Source organism: Toxorhynchites rutilus, chromosome 3, assembly GCF_029784135.1.
Source record: "Toxorhynchites rutilus septentrionalis strain SRP chromosome 3, ASM2978413v1, whole genome shotgun sequence".
Classification (NCBI taxonomy): Eukaryota; Metazoa; Arthropoda; class Insecta; order Diptera; family Culicidae; genus Toxorhynchites; species Toxorhynchites rutilus.
In genome coordinates, this window is record NC_073746.1 from 51,496,298 (window position 1) to 51,517,967 (window position 21,670).

The 21,670-nt window shown below is 37.9% G+C and overlaps 1 protein-coding gene across 2 annotated transcripts; it reads left to right on the top strand.

Moving 5' to 3' along the window:
• Positions 1-185: 185 nt before the first annotated feature.
• LOC129778129 (RING finger and CHY zinc finger domain-containing protein 1) lies at positions 186-20,228 on the top strand. 2 transcript variants are annotated; one of them, XM_055784835.1, is made up of 8 exons: positions 186-410; positions 836-1,680; positions 11,377-11,538; positions 11,605-11,763; positions 11,824-11,946; positions 12,012-12,167; positions 18,121-18,241; positions 18,305-20,228. In XM_055784835.1, exons 2-8 carry the CDS (start codon positions 1,585-1,587, stop codon positions 18,571-18,573), a joined length of 1,086 nt encoding a protein of 361 aa, XP_055640810.1. In that variant the 5' UTR covers positions 186-410; positions 836-1,584; the 3' UTR covers positions 18,574-20,228. The 2 variants fall into 2 exon arrangements, with proteins under 2 accessions (XP_055640810.1, XP_055640811.1); XM_055784836.1 differs by lacking the exon at positions 186-410 and adding an exon at positions 649-747.
• The last annotated feature ends 1,442 nt before the right edge of the window (positions 20,229-21,670 follow it).

The window sequence follows — 21,670 nt, forward strand, 5'->3', positions numbered from 1 at the left end:
CTTGCTCTCATTCAAAATCAAGTATAAGATTTCATATACAACTTTGGAAATAGGCAATACCAAATTTTGATAACACTACCAAACATTTTAATCTTCGCACCTTTTGCCCGATTTTATTTTGGTTGTAATGCTGATTTCTCGTGTGTTTGCGTGCGTGTTGACTGAAGAGGGAACTAATCGGCCGCCCATTCAGCAGTTGCGTTTCGCTTTCAGTCACCCGCACTCGCTGTTGAACTTGGTAAAATTTACATTCGTGTGAAAAAGATTGTGCTCGCTTGAACTTGAACGGAAACGACACGGCAGATGTGAGCTTGATTGCTAGATATATCCATAACAGTTTTGGACGGTTAGTTGTACACAGATGGTGAAGAAGACAGAAAATTTCATCGCTGCAGCTATTTGATTTCAAAGTAAGTTGCTAGAAAGTGAAAATTTTTTTTTTGAAGTGTGCGGACTCCGTGGTATCTCACGTGTGTGTGGATGCAATGTTGCATTTATCGCAGACGGCTATGCTCGACCAATACGACCGTACCTGTTGTCGAATTAATGAAAACAATAGGCGTATTCCCGTCCTTGCAGATTCTTTATGTTATGTGTAGGAAATACGGGATCAGAGCTTATGACAATCCACTACTCATTCTCATTCATCCTCGTCCGGTAGTGCACAGCAAATATGTGTGCTTGAGCTTTTGGCCTTTTACTTTTAGTGGGTGAAAGTAGCAAATCATATTCGTTCTGCTAAAAATTGTAATAAAGCTTGTTATAAATATACAGATTTATCAATAAGAAAATTTAGGCGAGTACATGAAATAATTGATATATTTTACTTTTACAGAAATATTCCATCTGCTGACACTGCCTTCATGAATGAAAAAAATATCTACGGAATCAATCGGTGGTCATTTTGTTCGTAGTGCAGTGGTCATTTTTGCCAGTTCACCAGCAGAGCAGCAAACACAGCTGAATATCGGAAAGCGAAACATCGCATCAACGTTGAGTGGAAATGCGAAAAGTGAGCCCAAAAGCGAGATAGAAATAAACCAGACAAAGCGTAGAGCCGCGAGAAATTTCACTTTCTTTTTTCATAAACTTTTATTTTTTATGACACACTTGCGTGAACTATTTGAATTTGCTGTCTGCGTCGTGATAGACGGGATCGAACTACTTCGTAGTTTGAAGTGGAACCGGGTGACTCATTGAGGGAAGCGCTCAGGATTAGTGATTATGAATCCGTAACGTAATAGTGATAACTAAAAGTGATTGCAGGAGAGATACGTAATATTGTTTTCCCTCGTGCAAGTGTTCCATAGTGATAGTGCGATTACGCAGACAAGTAACAAGAATGAGTGTTGACTTCTGCTGATGAACATGAGAAGCTGGATGGAGATTTGTCGTGAGAAGAAACCTGTTTCGAGGATTGACTGAAGAGATTTTTTTGCCCACTGTCTTCACCGGGTTGTGATGTTTCTTCTCTTGTCATCGCCGATACGAAATGACTAATCAGTACTTGCACTAGTGCAAAGTGGTGAAATATTTTGAAGGATCAAGTGATTGTGGCAGCGGTCTGTTGAAGCCTCAAACCAAATGGCAACAACGGGAGAGAAAAAGTCCCAATCAAAAGATGGCAAAGGAGAGAAACGCGTGGGATGTGCACACTATAAACGACGTGCCAAGTTTGTGGTAAGTTTTTCTAATTGATTACATTCAGGTTTGCTTTTGAAACTAGCCATCAGTTAGTTAAAATGGTAATAGAGTCCAGCCAAATCTAAACTGTGATATTGGATTGGTTTCCAATTTTTACAAAATAAAAGGCGAAAATTTCATATTGCACTCAAACCTGACCAACTTTATTGTCTGGTAGCATTATTGAATCCTTATTGAATCCCTAGAACTAATTATACAAGAAAGTATTAATAGCAGAAACGTTTGAAGCGATCTGATTTCAATATTATGTTTATTATCACACACAATTTTGACTTTAGTAATATTCTAATTTTTTAGACAGTGCCATATTCAGTAAATAAATAGTAAATAAATTATAAAATGTAAACGTGTCATGAAATTTATTCTGATATTCTCATACGATATTGCCTTTGCTACTTATGGTTATTTGATGGAGCATTAAACTAATGAAATGAAATGATTTGATTTGATTTTTTTTCTGAGCGTACCCAACTTTCATTCCGCTTAATTGCAATCAATTTTTTTTTGATTGTGCATTTTGCCATTATTAATCTGATTATGGCTAATTGTGAAAATATTCCATTCAGAAAGTGGTGAAACAGAATTTTTTTTCGAAATTTGGCGAAAATGTTGATTAGTTTCCTCCTTTGTATACAGTTTCGACACAACAAATGAAATTTGTTGACACTGTTGGACGAAAAGCGGTTTAAATGCGCGACAATGATTAGGAATTTTGCGAGGAGTTATGCGTTTGACAGGTTTATTTCGAGTGTGTTTTTCCTTTTTTTCAATAACTATTGACGTAGTAACGCTTAGAGTGCAAGGTTTTGAACTTTTATGCCTCTGTGCCGACTGAACGGAATAGTTTGAAGACATGTGAGTTATTACAAAACGTAGCGATAATGTTCTTCAACGTAACTCCTAAACATATAGTTTTACCATAATGATGTATTGGGAAAAGTTATTGAAAATTATAAACAAATTCATAAAATTTTATGAACATGGCAGTATAACACGACAAACATATTTAAAGAGACTATTTACTATAAAAAAAAATAAATTAGAAATATTTTTTCAAATATCTCGATATGCCGATATGCCTGCGTTTAGCAGGAGATTGATGAAGAGCTTTTCTGTTTAAAATAACATCAGAATTTCTAATTTGTGCCTAAAAATGATTGTTAACATACAAAAATTCCATGTTTCGAAAATTCATGAAAATTCGATGTTCAACAAAGTTCATCAAAAATAGTTTTACCATCTTGGACTAATTCTTTTAATTTTTTACATGACTTCTACTTTGTAGTAAAGAATAAAAAAACTAAGAAAAACATATAAAAAAATTAAAATTGAATAAGACGACAAATTAGAAATGTTTTTTCAATGGCTGAATTGAGAAGGAGATTGATAAAGAGTTTTATTTTAAATCACATCAGGATTCATAATTTGTGCCTAAGAATGATTTTTAACATACAAAAATTCGAGTTTTTGACGTAGGACTACGTCTTTTATTTCTATACTGGGGTGTAAGTTTAAAGTTTCGAAAACGAAAGCGTTACGCCGGAGAACGAGATTTTGAGCGTTAATAGCTCCTAAAAAACTGAACGAAATGGTATGATAAACACTTCATTCGAAACGTAAAATGTCTACGCGTTCTATGCTTGTTACCTTTGATCCAAAAACTAGTTTCAAATTAGCCTTAAAATTGTTTTCAAAACAGGTTATTGGAATCACACCAATCGGTATAAAAGCGAGTGTCGCTCGGAAATTCACGAAGTTATGATTGCGCAACGATTGAGGTACCATCGCTGGAATGAATGGAAGTTTCCCAGACCAGACCATGGAGTCAAGGGGAAATCGGCATTGCAAAATTGATGCAAGCAGCGGGTACTTCTGTACTCGTTTGCGTTTTTGCAAATCCGAATGTTTCCCTAACACTGACTTCAAAACCATGGAGTCATGGGAAATCGGCATTGCGAAATAAATGCAAGCAGCGGGTACTTTTGTACTCGCTTGCATTTCTGCAAATCGGAATGTTTCCCTAACACAGACTTCAAAACCATGGAGTCGGTATTACCAATTAGATGCAAGCAGCGGGTACTTCTGTACTCGTTTGCGTTTCTGAAAATCGGAATGTTTCCCTAAGGGTGGGTTTAGACTAGTGGTATATTCGGTGACCGGAATAAATCGCCACAGTAAACAACTGCAACAGAAACAACCGCTTAGAAAAAGTGTAGTAGGCTAGAAATATTTGGCGCGGGAAAAACATCATGTGCCTCACATTTCTATTATAAATTTATTCTCTTGTTCTCGTTTTTCGAAATTTATTCTGAGGACAATGTAATGGGGACGAAGTCCCCATTTGGCGAGGATAAGGAATCGAGGCGGCCCATGCCGCCAAGATGACGCAATCCGAGTCCACCGCCGACCCGCCGTCGGAAGCGGCGGTGTCTCGCACGCAAACCTGGGATCCACTGATTGCCCGGTTAGTTTGAAACATAGGATACGATCCTTTAGCAATGTCCGACCGAGCTCTAGCGAGCGTCGGACGGTATACGTCTGCCCGGGGCGTTACGTTTGCCTGGGGCGATACGTTTGCCCGGTTAATTCTTGTTTTGAAATACAATACCGCGCCACAATATTTATAGCCTACTACACATTTTATAAGCGGTGGTTTCTGTTGCAGTCGTTTTCTGTGGCGATTTATTCCGGGAACCGGTATATTCATGTGAAGAAATATGATGAGATTTATAGAAATCGCATCAACCGTTTACACTAGCGTGAACTTCTATAATGAATATATTCATATTTTCGGTGAATTTATTCACCTAAAGAAGAACTGCATCCAACTTTAGTGATTTCTCACCCGTGAGAAATTCACAAGCGTTTACATATGCTGAATTTATTCAAGTTATATATACCTCGAATAAGTGTATCATATTTATTCTCACCCGTTTACACCTATTTTCACGTGAATAAATCCATCTATAGCTATAGATCTCCCTAATGTAAACCCGCCATAACACAGCTGGGGAAAACGGCATTGCAAATTAGATGCAAGCAGCGGGTACTTTTGTACTCGTTAGCATTTTTGCAAATTGGACTGTTTCTCTAACACAGATTTCAAAACCATGAAGTCTGGGGAAATCGGCACTGCAAAATAAATACATGTGAGTAGAGATGTCTAAATTTTTCGTTTATTCGATTATCGATTAATCGTCGGATCATTATTAAATATTCGATTCATTCGAATAATTGTCTTTCAATATTCTATTAATCGAGCGAATATTTTTTTTGTAATAATAATTAACAGACATTACATAATAAAAAAGATTACGATATTATAATTTTAAAAGTAACATTGAATATAATTGTAAAATGAACAGGGCGTAGAATCATGGTTTTTGAATGAAATGATATTTTAGTATAATGATAATTACATGATTTTTTGTATCACGTTGTCTATCGGGTAGTCGATGTTAGATGGTCGCTGTTGGATAAAAAAAATCCATAGCCTAACTTTGCCTATTTGTCTTGACCTAAAAATGTATTAACCTTGAAAATGGTTCCTTTTTTCATTATTCGCGATTACTGTTATAACTATTCGATGTATTCATATTTTGATTTTTCATTATTCGATACCAAATTACTCGATTATAATTGTAGATATTCGATTATTTGAATTAATCGAACGATTAACCGACGTCTCTAATTGTGAGTAATTTTGTACTCGCTTCCGTTCCTGCAAATCGGAATGTATCCCTAACACAGATTTCAAAACCACGGAACGTGGGGAAATTGGCATTGCAAATGTGATGCAAGCTGCGAGTATTTTTGTACACGCTGTCTTTTTGCAAACCGGGATGTGTTTTCCCAACACAGATTCCGAAACCAATAAGTTGGGAAAATCGGTATTGCAGATTGGCAGTACTTTTATACCCCCATGCATTTTTTACACTCCGGAATTCGTTTTGCTGACACGGTCTACAAATGCAACGCTTTGGCTCGGTTATTCAAGACTGCATGTCCCTTGATGTCGCCAGCTCACTGAACTTCCTCGCATGATTTGAATTGAAACAGCTCGACCGTTCTCCAATCCTTGCAAAAGGACACAGTTTGGGCCTGCGTGTCAGGCCTCTAGCTGGGTAACGAACACGGCGATTGATCATCGAAAGAGGTGGCGCTTAAGCCAATCGCTTAAGAGAGGACGGGTGGGAAAGCTAAACCTTTAGCTTTCTTCGAGCTGGCCGTAGGTTCCGGGTTACCTTTTGAGACCCGGTCCGCTACAAGCTATCAACATCGAGGCCTCCTCCAACCGGATCCAGGATCCGCCGTTCCCATCAATGATCAGAACCTCCAAATGGTCTATTCGATTAGACTGTTTCACAAGCTGCTGGTTGAAGGAACTCGTGAACTTGATCTATTATTTAAGCTTTCGGCAGGATCTCACAAAACTTCAATGGCTTTGATTATCGTACTGCGCATAAATCTTCGTCGAGTTGGGTCTATAAACCCAAAGAATACGTCTGTATATTTTACATTCTCAACAAAACATGAACTGCTCCATACTCTCAACTGTTTAAGTCATGAAGGATCGTTACTCAAAACAGCAGCATTTTCCATCCAAAACGAAAAAAAAATCAAGACAGAATCTTTTGCATGGACCGTAGTGAAATTATGGACGTAGGACTACGTCTTCATTTCTGCTTAACTTTCTCAAATCCACATGTTCATTGGTTCCGAAATTGTATACCACTTCAACTCTTACAACTCGTTTGTAGAAAACAAATCCTTGTAACAAATGGTAGCCACACACGCTTTCACTTCACTTACACATCACTTAATCTTTTGGTGTCTATCATCATTGTCACGGACAGTTGCGTGTCAAAATAAATTCCCGTTTATAAGTAACATATCGGTTGCATAATTTCGGGCGTTTAAATGTTATGTCGGTTGCATAATTTGGACGTTTGAACGTTATGTAGATAAAATTAATACAGTGTATGAGATAGAGATAGAGACTCATTTGAGCCGGTTCGTCAGAACGAGCGTATAATCCACTGTTCTTTACAAACGAACCACGGTTCAAAAAAGAGCCGATTTTGGAAAGAGTCTCGGTTAAAAAAAAAGCCGCTGTTCAAAAAAATAGCCGCTCTTGGAAAGATTCTAGACTAAAAAAAGCCGCGGTTCAAAAAGAGCCGCTTTTGGAAAGAGTCTCGGCTCAAAAAAGAGCCGCGGTTCAAAAGAGCCTCGGCTCAAAAAGAGCCGCGGTTCAAAAAAGAACCGATCAAATGAACAGGATCATTTCAATGAACGAGCGGTTCTGATGCTTCGCAATGATAGACTTATTTTTTTCTTGTTCGAAACTTGTTATCAGTTCAGTTCAGTTCTTTGTTTTTAAGCAACATTAAACTTTGCAGTTCATTCGCCTCCTAATATTCTTTTATTCGAATTATATCCTCAAAACAATATTGTTGGAGATATTCATTACGTAAAAAGGAAAGAAAAAACAATGGCCTTAATCTTAATAACTATCGTCCGTTATAATTATCGTGCGAATGTTTGAATTACAAAAACCTGCTCTACAATGTTAGCAAAACTTCACGGTTATTAGTCAATACTCAAGATATCATCAAATCAATATTATGCATATCAATTATAATGATCGTTCTTTCTAATGAGAGATGACCAATTGTTGTTTCTCTCACACTATTACAACGTTTTCGGGCTAGTGGCCTCAATCTCCATTTTTTGGTGTTGCAATTTTCTGTTAGTCTAATTCTAAAAATAGAAATAAAAGATAGCTATTCATTTATGACAATCGGAAGTAGAGTAACATGCATTTGACAAGTTTCAATGGGTCTGCAGGAGCTACATTTTTGTTCTTAATTACACCCCATAGCACAGTTACCAAATCCAAATAAACAAATTTACGTCCTCTACGTCAGGATTTCGTTCTAAAAATGCTACCAAGAGGATAAATTGCTGTTTGTTTATTTTTTCTTTCCTAAAAAGCAAGACAATATTCGAAATGTTAGCAAAAAAAATACAAAATTAAACTTCTCCATTCCGCTTGGCTAGCTTTCACCATCTAAAACACAAGTGAAAAAAATACACGGCAAGCGTTGTTCTTCTTCGTGACATTACAGTATCGTGGTATTCATAATAACGCCCAGTTCATTCGAGAGTTGTCACGACGGATGAACTCTTCCGTATTCTACACCACGGTGGCAGCCGTAATAAGGTTCTATACAATTAACTTCGTTTTCATCGTGAAGTGACCTTCGTGATCAGTCCTTACGCTTATTGACTTATTGATTTCTAACCCAACGTTGATCATACGTCCACCTTGCAGTTATATCACAGATAGAACCCGCTTCCGGTTTTTTTTATCTAGTTACATTTTGCTAACAACATACAATATTTTTACAATTGCTCAGCATTTTGCTTGTTTGTTACAACTGACTTGAAAATTGAAAATTAATTTGTAATATGGTAAAAGAACTCCCAATGTGAGTCAGATCATTGCAGTATTGCAATATGTTTTTATTTGAATTATTTGGACACCCTACTTAAAACTAATTACTAATACTCAAACAATTTACATTATTAACCCTTTTGCACTCGCGCGCAAAATCATATTTCGTATACTCGGGCACGGTGTCACATACTGTGCGTGTATCTGTTATATTGCTATTGTGTATTTTTAGGCGTTCTTTTCCTCTTAAATGGCTCTAACGTTCCTTGAGGAACTTCACCGTCTCAACGTAGTATTACTTGCGTTATTTTCACATGTACTTAGTTGAGATTTCTATGCCAAATAACACACCTTAAATGCAAGTTCTAGAATACGCGTGTGACACACAGTGCAAGTCGGAAGGAAATTTCTTTGAAGAAAAATTCCCCCGACCAGAGCGGAAATTGAACCCGAACCCCCGGTGTGTTAAGTTTGACGTTAACCATTCGACCATGGGAGCACAAAGGCGTTATTGGTATTTATTTGAAGAGAAAGATATAATTGAGTGGAAAACTTTCAGAAAATATGTTTTCTTCAACTTCATTCAGTTTTAAAGGTCATTTAATTCAGCCTCCTCAAAACTAAATTATTGATTTTCGGTCTGTGAGATCGAGTGCGCGTGTATAGGAGGGTTATGTAAATTTTGCTAATGGCTGCGTTTTGTGGAGATTTTGTTTCGTTTATATTGTACTTTCATGCGATATCCCGTTGCGATTCGAGATATTTCACATCTCGAATCACTAACTTCTTCTTCTTTTTCTTCTTCGATAGGACTAACACTCCCAGTGGAACCTTTTACCTTCTCAACTTACAGTCAATCGCAAAATTGAGTATACATTAAATGCGACTCATATTCATCGTAAATCGATCCATTTTACTCTCATGTTAGTGATAAGAAAAACAATAAAATCGTCAAATTTCTACTTCATGTTTAAAATACAAACAAAAAATCTCCAATTAAGACGTGGTAAAATTGAGTTTACAGTACAAGTTTTTCTTAAAAAGAAAATTAAAATCAGTTCAGAAATGTTAACAGATAACAAAAATCAATCCTCTAGTATTTGGTATGGCCCCCTTTGGCGTCCAACACTTTCTGCAAGCGCTTAGGCGAGATTTCTGGTCACTGTAGACGGAAGTGCCTCCCAGATTTCCGTAACCGTCGTTTTGAGTTCCGCTTTGTGCTCTGGATTTTTATTCTTCATATGATTTTTGTTTTCCCACCATAGATACTCGATAGTGTTCAAGTCCGGTGATTGCGTGTTTTGGTGTTTTGAGTTGATTGGGACATTATAGAGTAGGCACTCCCGCACGATGAGATCAGTTTGCTTCGAGTCATTATTCTGTTGAAAGTAGTAATCACGAGAGAGACTCAATTTCTGATCGGGAGACTGCAGGTTACGTTTCAGGAAGATCAACTAAGTCATCTTGTCCATGCCACCAATGTAACATACATCAACTGACTTCCGCCGCTGTGGAGCACCGATTCTGGTTTCCTTCACACCATCTGTCTTCCGGCTCATCTGTATAAAAGACTTTGTTCCAGATAAGATTCGTTTGCGTCCTCTACCCGGGAGATTTTCTATTGTTTTGTAATTCCATTCGTTTATGATTTTCTTTACTGTAGAGTGGGTTTTTCCGGCAGCAGCTGCTATTTCCCGCAATGTCTTTTCTCGACAAGTCTTACTTATTATCATTTTACGTGTAACAGTATCAATTTCTTTCCTCTTACTTGCCATTTTGATAAAAACTTTTTCAAACATCTACAAAAAACAAAAACCAACACTGCCCAAGCAGTAGTTTAGTGTTGACGTCACAAACTGACGAAAAAATTACGCTTAAGGACGCTTAAGGCATATGATGCAGAAAAAAGATGTCAACTCTATGCACAGCTATTATTTGGTTGATATTTTTAATAAATTAGTTCAATATGCTTTTTAGCTTTCTACTTTGGTACCTATTTGATTGAAAACATTAAAAAATCATCGAATAGAATGCTTTTCAAATCAAGCGAATAAGAATCAAACTTCGGACACCATTGATAAAAAAAAAAATTCGGACAGATTGAATTCAAATCTCGGACAGTTTATTTTGTAATTTTTGAATGAAAATTACACTTGATTATATTTTATAGTCAACTGCGAAACACTTACCAAGCAATCACAGTAACCTGATAATGGTGATGAGAACTGATGAAACACGAGAGAAATTTAAATATTGGTAAAGGGGTAAATTCTACGTGCTCGCGCTAGGCAAACGTCAAACATAAACGATAATGAGTGGATTTTGGATGGATTTTTTCCTACTATGTAATAATTCAAATGTAATTCTTAGTGATAGTGAAACTAAAGAAGCAATTGTGATATTCATTTTATAGTTATATCATCAGTGCATCAAGCAATTCAAGATATTAGAACAAAGTGTCCGAAATATGATGTTGTCCGAAATATGATTATGATATGAGAAATTTAAGGTGCACACTCCATTTTGCGATACTTAGAACTGATATTATTTTCAATTTTTTGGAATAAATAATTAGCAAAAAACTTTTCGCGAAATTTTCTTGCGCGCATAGTTAGTTAAATGAGTTTGTTATTAATATGCATCAAAAGAAGAAATGTATGCAAAATATTTTGTACCAAATAAATGGAAAGTATCGTCAAGTTGCATGTGTATACTCAATTTTGGGATTGACTGTATTATTATGACACAACAAAAATTACTATGGGGAAAAAAGGCAACAAAGTTGTGGCAACAACGGACTCTCACTCACGTTGTAAAGCGCACACATTTGGTTGAAATGAAAATGAAAAAAATATTAGAACATTATCTGTTAGTTTTAGAGTCAAATTCATATTATATGTGACTATATTTAACATATATTGACATATATGAACATTGTCCAAACATTGCAACAAACATTGAAATGAATGTATTCATAACAATATCGACACATATTTATTTTTTAACATACACTTAGGTTTACCAAAACATAACAACATAAACACAATCGAAACCGACTAGAAATACATCCAAAGAGAATATTTTCGTTTTTACCACGGGCTACGAAAACGGTTGAATTTGTTTGCATTATAAACACGACTGTTACTGTAAATTTCGTACATCATGTCAAAACAATACATTTATCTTTTTGTTTTCTTTGGGCGATTTTTTTCTAGACACCTTGCTGCAATAAATTCTACATGTGCCGATACTGCCATGATGAGAATGAGACACATTTCTTCAACCGAAAAACGGTTACGGAGCTGATTTGCACTGAGTGCAACACTAGGCAACGGGTGCAAGCAGAATGCGAACAGTGTGGCGTACGGTTCGGACGGGTAAGATCTATACTCATTTGAAAGCAGCACTTATTCACACATAATTTGGTTTTATCGTTGTTGCAGTATACGTGTTTGGTGTGCAATCTTTTTGACGACGAGGATCGTAATCAGTATCATTGTGATGGCTGTGGTATCTGTCGAGTTGGTGGCCGAGGACGATTTTTCCACTGTGAGGTCTGTAATATGTGCTTACCGCTGCAGCTCAAATTCGAAGGGCATAGGGTAAGAAGATTTTCATCAGTTTATGTTTTCCATGGTTAAATTTTTCCATTATTGTTGCAGTGTGTGGAGAATGTGTCGCGTTCGAATTGTCCCGTTTGCTTAGACGACATCCACACATCCCGGATTCCCTGCCACATTCCAGACTGTGGACATTTATTGCATCGCACATGTTTCGAGGAACTGGTAATGGATTTTGTAGATTTTGAACGTATTGAAAGGAGATCAACAGTTGGACTTTGATTTTGTAGCTCTCTTCCGGTCATTACGCTTGTCCAACCTGCCAGACGTCGATGATGGATATGAATCAACTGTGGGATTACCTGGATGCCGAAGTGTCTGCGACACCTATGCCAAAGGAGTATGAGAATTACTTCGTTGATATTCTCTGCAAGGACTGTCATAAGGTATGTCGTTCACAGATTTGCTTTCTGGTCGTAGCTTTCATGGGAAATATGAATTTCGGTCAACTGATACTCCTGCAACCGTAACAAGACCTGATCATTTCATGGGATGTTGTTGTTGTTGTTGAATTATAGAGGCTTTATACTGATAGAGTTCATAGCTTCATGGGATGCAGAATCATAAAAAATAGTTTAAAATGCATCATTCAGCAAATCAATCAAGTTATTTTTCTAAGAATTATTTGAACAAATTCCTGGCTGAATATTACACTATCAAAAAATTGCACAGCCAGAACGGAAAGTTCTGGACGGCAGGGAACCGGTTAAAAGTGACATGTTTTCGAGAACGACAACATTTTCATATGCTGTAGATAAGATGTGGCCACACTAACCACAGGGCTCTCCGCCGGTAGCCTCGACGGTCTGTTCGGTTGACGTCAAGACACCTTGATGAAATTTTGGTGGGAAAGGTGAAATCTTATGTAGAGTGGTGTCATTCATTCATATTGTTTTGTGATGTAGAATTATAATAATTTTAGTTTTAACTTTTTAATCCGTGATTTTATTGCTAATGGGTTTAGGTAAAACGTGTTCAAAAATTAACCACGACGCCCTCATAGAGGAGGAGAAAGCGCACATATAGCGTAATAGAGCAGCAGCAGCAACAAACTTCGGAAGTCAATCCGCTCGGACAGGACTAGAACAGCTATCACTAGCAGCAGCATCCTCCACCTTAAATACAGCCTTCATTCTGCAAATGTTGCAATAACTGCCGTATCAACAAGACACAACCAAACAACTCCTTCAGCAGCAGCGAGAGTCGCAATAGCAGTAGGAAATCGTTCAGAGCGCAATACAATCCATTCAAGTGAATGTTCACCACAATACGAAAATCATATAGGATTCGTTCGTGGTATGAGAAATATGAAGATCTGTTTGCGAAAGATGCGGAACGAATCGACGACAGTGCGAAGGTACAATTGCTTCTCCGTAGGCTAAATACTCTGGAACATTGCCGATATGTCGGTTAAATCCTGCCAGATACACCGTAAAATTTCACGATTTCGAAAACAATTGAAAGGTTACTAGGTCTATTCGGTACAAAGAAGTCAGCTGTGAAGAAGCGGTATTCCACACTCACCATCACGAAACCTTCCGCGGATAATTATGTGTCATAGGGCTGTCGGATAAACAAGATATGTGTGGCATTTTAACTGTTCAAGGTATTAGATGCTCAGTTAGAGTACCTGATGTTTGTTTGTGGTCTAAAATCTGAGCGTGATTCGGAGGTGCGAATGAGGCTGCTTTCCAAGATCGAGGATAGAAAAAATGCCACCCAGGACACGCTTTTCGAGGAATTGAACCTCAAACGGTTAATGAACCTCAAAGATGACACGGCCATGATCGAGAATCCGGTTTCCTCTACAGTTCAAGCCATCAAGGAAAACCAGCAACGCCGGAAGACATTCAAGAAGCCATTCGACAATCAACATAGCTACCATGCACTACACAAGAGAATGTAGCATCATCAACCACAAGTGCTCGTCCTGCAATCAATCAGTTGGGACACGAAGATGGATATTGCTCCAGTGCCAAGAGATCAGCGAAGAGAAAAAAAACCCACAATAAGCAATTTTCCACCAAAACCGTGGTGTACAAGGCAAGAGTCGTTTCGTTTGTGCGAAGCTGAACGATATTCCGGTTCGTCTTCAGTTGGACACAACACGACATCACGATTGTTTCGAAGCAGCAGGCAGGTATAGGGAAGAATCGGTAGGCCAGCAGCAGTTCCGACAGTGCAAAACGCCAAGGTTGTATCAGGATTGTATCAAATTTGAGTTCTTCTGCACAGTTTCTCTCAACGAGTCCGTGAGTACGGATCACAAAATGGGAATCGATTTTATTAACAAACTGAAACTCTGATCTTTGGCCTGGTCTGATGAGTGAACAATCGATGCAGCTTCATTGCAGAGGGGAACTATTCCGTTCAACTCTGGGAATGGTGCAGACCAAGTCCAAAATTTGCTTGACACTCAAGGAGACATGCAAACCAGCTTTTCGACCTAAATGGCCAGTCTCCTTTGCAATGCTACCCATTTTCGACATGGAGGTAGATCAATTAGAATATTTCCTTCTGCGGCTCCAATTATAGTGGTGAAAAAATCGAATGGTAGTATCCGTATATGTGGCGATTACTCTATCGGTCTAAGCGATCGCCTACTACCGCACCAGTACCCGATACCTTTTCCGCAGGACATTTTCTCGAAGTTGACTGATTTACTAGTTTTCAGTCAGATCGACTTATCACACGATTTTCTGCAAATGGAGGTCGACTAAAGCAGCTTCTCACCGTGAATACTTATCGGGGCTTGTACCAGTATAACAAATTACCTCCCAAAGTGAAGGCAGCTCCTGGAGTGTTCCAGCGATTCATGGACATCGTATTGGTAGGACTTAGCTTCACGTCGGAATATCTGGATGATGCGCACGCTGAGATACCCGTTAGACGAACTCCTCAAGACACCGTCATCCTTCAAGTGAACAAAAGAGTGCCAAAAGGCTGACAGGAAAGGGGGTCTATTCGAGCGTCTGTTCACCATATCAGGTGCAACTGGTCACTGTCCTCGTGCCAGCGTGGGACTCTAAAGAGAGCTGCACGATGGTCCTCTAGTAAGACAGGGGGTTGATGCAGGCCCTGCAAGCCATCCGTAAAAATGAAACGTACAGCATCCTGAATCCTGAAAGTCGCCAAGGCAGGACGTGTGCGATGGTCATGTACTGCCCATTACAAAATTGTCGGACAGCAGCCCTGCAGAGATGGTGTTCGCAATGAATCCGGTGGGAACAAAAAGAAGAGGAGCCCAGCGAACGAGGTGTTTGAACCAAGTGGGACAGGACTTGGCAAGAATCGGTGCGACCGGGTGTTGGAGCACTGCAGCTATGGACCGAGTTCATTGACGGATCAATGTTGTGCATAATATTCAATCTCTTCCTGTGATGTAGCATTATTGTGAATAAATAAAAAAAAAATTTGCAACGGACAAGTTTCCGAACTGCAGATGTATTGTCAGGTTTAATCAGTCAATCAGACAATCAGTCAGCTTCCGCTCTGTTCTCGGATGGTGGAGCAAGTCACAAGTGCCGAGTCAATTCTCCGAAAACTCTACCGTTTAATCAAACACGGTTGGCCGAAAAATCGTGCCGACGTCAAGAACCAAGAGTTAACTGCGCTACTACGACTACCAGAAAACGCTATTCATCGTCGAAGGTATATCATGTTTTAAGGTTGAAGGTTGATTATACCAGCACTCACAGGAAGCAATGCCTGAATCAATTTCATAAGGGACATCCAGGAGTCCACCCAATGAAGACCATCTCAGGCAGCTTTGCCTACTGGCCTTGTTTGGACGACGAAATCGCTAGCTATGTTCGAGCTTCTAACAACTCCGCCAAATGTCGATTATGTTTGGCAAATATTATCTCATTGTAGTGGACGCATATAGTAAATGGTTAGAAATTATTCCTAGTGTCAGAAGTGCTAGTGTACGATAATGGCACGCAGTTCACAAGCGCCGAATTTAAGGACTCCTGCGTTGAAAATGGAGTGGAACACATTATAACAACAGTTTCGTTCCAACCACAATCCAACAGCCGAAAGATTTCTGAACACCAACCAGGTCAAGAAGATTCAGGAAGAAGAAGATTCCATTAAAATGGCCTTGGATACATTCCTACTTACCTACAGAACCACTCCAAATCTGGCTCGACGTTATTGAACCAGTAGTTGAATCATCGCCAGTGATGCAAGCCCCTCGACGATCTTCTCGCATCAGAAGAGCGTCGCAGTGGCCCCTAAACCACACGCAACCACTGGTCTCTCCGCTGGCAGCCTCGACTGTCCGTTCGGTTGACATCAATGTGTGAAAGGTGAAATCTTATGTAGAGTGGTGCCATTCATTCATATTGTTTTGTGATGTAGAATTATACAATTTGTTCGTTTTATTGTTCTGATGGGCCACCTCGCCTACCCTCTGTCCAACTTCTATAAGATCAGGTAATGATCTTGCTGCTTCGTGACATTGTAAACAAACAACGCTTCAATTTATATTCTATTGTATTGGTATTGGTAACTACCATACACTGTATGATTTTAATATGTGTGCCAGCGCTGAGCGTAATTTTTTTTTTGTATTTTTCAAGTGTCAAGATTGTGTAAGACCAGTTACATTTTGTTGTTTCAGTCACAGTCATAGTCACATCGAAAGACGTCTGAGTTTTGCCAGAGTTCACATGAACCGACAGTGGGACATGTTATAACGAATAATGTTTTAAAAAGAATACATTTTGGTATACTGCCGTTCTACGCATAGTAGTCTCATGTTACTTTTTGACAATTGTCACATTTCTTCATAACACGATGCTTTAATGCGCAATCTTCCGGAAAAAAACACAAAAAAAATTATAGCTTGCTTCCAGTTTAAAAAAAACAACATCAAGCTCAATTGTCCTATGTTGACATTCTATTTAAAACTGTCGCACCATGTATTTTTCGTAGATCCATATCAAATAAATCGGATCAAGTACAAGAATTTTATGTCACGCTTTCAGCAGGGCTAATGTACTTATTTCTGGTTTGGAAGAAAGAACAAATTCTCATACAAAAAAAAAAGCATGGACACGTGTATACTAGAGTGCCAATGAAAATGGTCATCTCTAATTTCAAAAAGTTACCCCATAAAAATTGTTCACCACCACGAAAAAAAACTCTATGCCAAATATCAGCTCAATCGAACTTAAGAGATAGTGGCGCAAAGCGTTAAAAGTTTGACTGCTAAGGGGGAGTATAGGAAATCGGGGTTTTCGATTTTTCTTTTATGTCAAATGTCTTAAAATTGCATGAAACGTCGAGATTCTAGTGTCATCACGATTTTTTTTTATCAAAAATCGACACTGCTGGACTTTTTTTTGGCACTTGGTCGTTTTTGGTATATGTTCGATTTGGATGGTCCAGATAGTTGCAACAGTATTTTCCAATCAGGAACTTTGGTGGAGGCTTGTTGTATGGTTTGGGCGGAATTCTGTGCAACCGAAAAACTCAAGATAGCATTCACATTATTTAAAATGAATAACGAGGATTAAATACATGTTCTAGAATCCTCTCCACTACCGTTTTTGCGTAGATATCGTCGCAAAAAAATCACATTTCAGCAAGACAGTATCGCTATTCATACCAACAGGGAAACAAAGCAATGAAATAAGGACCAAAAACTTAACTGGCCAATTCGCTCTCCAGGCTTGGCTTTTGTTGAAAATTTTTTAGGGGATTCTAGTACGCAGAATTTAGGCTGAGGGAAAGCAGCACATCGCGGTTGATGAACTATAAATCGGAATTTCGGAGGCATGGAAAAATATCGAGAAATCAGTTCTGTTGAATTTTGTAAATAGTATGCCAACACGAATTTTGTAGGTTATTAACCGAAATCGGAATGTTACCAATTATTGACATGTAAATCTGCCGATTGTTTTGAATTTTTTATTGATAATACTTATGAATTTTGAAATGGTCTTCTAAAAACTGGGCAGCTGAAATTATCATATTTAAGACCAATAAATAAACAAACGACTCTTTTGAACGACATTGACGTTAAATATACATTATTCTAAGCATTCAACAATGTATGGAAATATCTTGTTGAAATTCTTATTGTTTGTGTTACAACGAAATAAATTCAAGCTGGTCTTAAAAAAATTGGACAAAGTGTACATCACGACATATGACAATAATAGAATACAGAGAGGTAAATGTCTTTCATGAGATTATATGGATAGATGCCTAGGTTGATTATGTGGGTTTTTGATCTGTTTATTTCGACTAACCATTCAACGCAAAAGAGAAAAAAATAAAACGGCGGAAGCAAAGTTGTATACCTAGTTATATTGTGCTCTATCTCTGCAGGAATCGACGGTTAAATTCCACGTCGTCGGACTAAAGTGTAGGCACTGTGGCGCGTATAACACTTGTCGAACAAAAACTAAACATTTAGACGCTGCTACAAAATGCACAAATGGTAACGAAGGTAATTAGATTCCTTTTTCGATGATGTCATAATGCGTTCTAATACAATCATCTTTGTCCACAGGCACAAGTTCAGAGAACGGCGAAAACAGCAATGGTGCTTCGGGCAGTTCTTCCTCCGTACCGACGAGCTCAACCACGGCCAGCTCGGTACCTTCTGTAGCGACAAGCTCCAGTAGATCCAGCAGCAGAGTTGCCCCCTCGACATCCGCTGAATCGGAGACCGCATCCACCTCGACCGCTCCAAGCATGACGGCGAACTCTTCTTCCACAACGAGTAATTGTGACGAAAGTTCCTCGTACGACAGCAGCAATAGCAATGAGGAAGCTTAAGTCAAATCGCTTCTCTCTCCAACGACTGTGGCAATCGAAGTTAAGTCTATAAGAAGTTATTGGACCGGGAATCATATACATATTCTGCTTGGTATCTGTATCGGGTCCATTAGCCGAAATCTCGTAGCAAAGACTCCTCTACCGTACAATAAGGTGTTCATTCCACTCTCATGTGTTTAGTTAATCAGCTAGCTTTTATATTGTGTATGACTGATGGCAAATCTACCGTACCGCGGTAGGTGTTGTTAGGATGAAAACCAACCCGCGTGCATCCGAGATAGTTCCCAATTTTATTTCTGCAATCGACTCTCACTTTCTCTAAGTGCATGTACATGATCTGTTTTGAATCTTACTGCAGTTTATGAGCGAAACTTTTAGCCCTATTTACCACCTTTTGTAAATTTACATTGTGATTGGTTAGATTTTTTTTATGTATCAGTAATTTGTGTTTATTTAGGTCTTCAAAATTTACATTTTTTGTATTAATACATTTTTTTTTACCTTGAGAACAACTTTCTGTTGCCATTTCAAGAATTTAACTACACAGTTCTTACGAGTTAGTGCGGTGAAAATTTTAGGAATTTCCTAATATATAAATCATTACGGATAAACGTGCAAAATCTCAACAAGTTTTTTTTCGAATCTATCAAACAAAATTCTACAAGTTGGTTAAAACGACTGCAAACTGTTTATAGGCTCATCTAAAAAAACATTTAAAAAACGAACCAAAATCAATCGTTTCCCTGGTGAGGACATTCACAAACAAGTAGGAAAAAAAAATAACCCGATGTAACATATTTTGAGAGTATAAACGTTTCGGTAACCATCATATACCATACATTCTAAACTGTGTTCGTTATTTTCAGTCTCCGTCTTAATTACTATCTATGTTTGTGATACAGTACTTTTAAATTGAAAGATAGTTAGTTATAATAGAATAGTCTCAAATCTCCGGTAATTGTAGCCTAACGTTTGATCGTCTCAGAATAGGTCTAGAGAGAGAGAGGGGGAGTTTTGTCGTTTTATATTTTACAAATTTTGTGTCATGACAGATACACGTTTTTTGTATCCGGTGCTCGATACACTAAAGTAAAACTCTCGAGACTCGTTTTCATTCCCTTCGGATTTTTTTTGTGGCAGATGCAGGAAAGATAGTGTTAATGATAATCTAAAAATGTGAAACTAATGTATTCAACGATTATCTTCGTGAAATAAATATTATATAGCGTTCCAAGAATATTAAGCTAACTTACATTCAGTTGACATTAATACTAATAGTGTTTGTAAAGCGACAAGCAAGAAAAATATGGATTCGGTACCGCCGAATAAAGTGAAGAATTGGAACATTGTGTTTTCAATTTATGTAATAAATTTGCAAAAAAAAAGCAACATAGCAGTATAGTCTTGCGTAGTTAGGTGATACTTTTAAGTAGAGAAGCGCTTAGTTTTGTGAATGTGAGAAAAAATTATAGATCAATCCAACGATTTATTTTCACGATTTCAAGACTAAGCGACCGTGTAGATTCTTGCAAGAATCATCCGCCGATGACAGTAAGTAGTGGTAAACAGTAGTGAATTTATGTTTTTATTTTGATCTGGATTGAAAAAAAAATCAGTAGGTTGGTATGTTCGAATAAATGCGTTGATCGAGTAAACCCCACGAATGTTGATACACATCTGTCCGAATATTTCTATATGGGTACAACAGGTCTGGATAATTCTTCGTCAATTGCTGAGGATTGGAGTTGCACTGTTTGTCTCTCCACTAAAGCCACGAAGCTTTATTTTTTTCCTTTTTCTCCACTAAAATGGTTATTAATTTTTTTTCTTTCGTCTTCTCGTGAAGTGTATCCAAAGCATTAGGATCAGCGAGGAAGTCGCATCTCTCTGACGATGGCCTGTTGTTTTTATTTGAAGTGCAATACATTAGTTTTTGCCGTCACGCTATTGGGGGTTATTCTGAGAGTCAAGTCGGTATAAGTGATATTTTTCCCTTCGGAGTTATATGACAATTCTCACCCAATTCTAAGAGTCGAGTGACTCGAAAGTACAATGAGAAATGAAAATAGTTCATTGCACCTGGTATTTTTCTAATTACGCCGATTCTCAGAATACAAACACGTGCGCAAATTGACTGTCACGTCGTGAAGCGACTCTCGGAATAGACCCCATTGTGTTTACGTCGCAGCGTTTTTCATGCGTTGAGTTGTGTGTATATTTTTCGCTTGTATCATTTTTGTTTCTCATAGGCGGTTGCGCTCCGAGATGGAAAATGAAAGGTGGGAAGATTTTTTAAATCTGTGACGTCACAGATTTTGTTTATGTATGTTACTTTTCCACTACATAGGAAAAGTGTTGTTATTAGAAGTAAAAATAAGCAAATGAAATGAACGATCTATTTTTTTTCCCTAAATCAATGCTAGCGTTCAAAATCATAAGGTCCCGACATTCTAACAGAAACTGAAATTTCAATATTTTTGAAGTATTCTAAACTTAATTTCAATTCAATTTTACTTCTCGTTACGTCGACCAAAAACGTTAACGAACAAAGTCAGAGTTACACAATATTTTGTTCCTTTGACGGATAAACATTTGACAGAGCATGGGAAAAAGGTTGCAAGTTATTTCATGTAAAATGAACTTGAAAAATAAATTTAATTGGCTCCGTATAACTTAGATTGAGACAAAAAGTTTTCCGCTTGCGTCTTAGTTTTAGACGACTGAAGTTTTCAGCACCCTAATTGTGAAAAAGTAATTACAATTGCTGACAAAAGTCAAACTTCCATGAAGTCACTCTTGAATCCATACATAGTAGACATTAGAATACTATTTCTGAAATCAAAGAAAAAATTAAACATTTTAGTTCGTGATATGTTCTGATTTTTTCCATAATGCGAAAAATATGAATTGGAAATTTGTAATTAGCTTTTGTATATCCTCTTTCAACGTTATTCGATGACACATTCAATTTTGTACCATTTGAGTAACTGATTGGTATGCCTGGTATGTGAACTTCCTATCTTCCTGGCTACTAACACAATCAAAATTTAACACAACCAAAACCCGTGAATCTTCCCACCTTCTATTCTTCATCTCG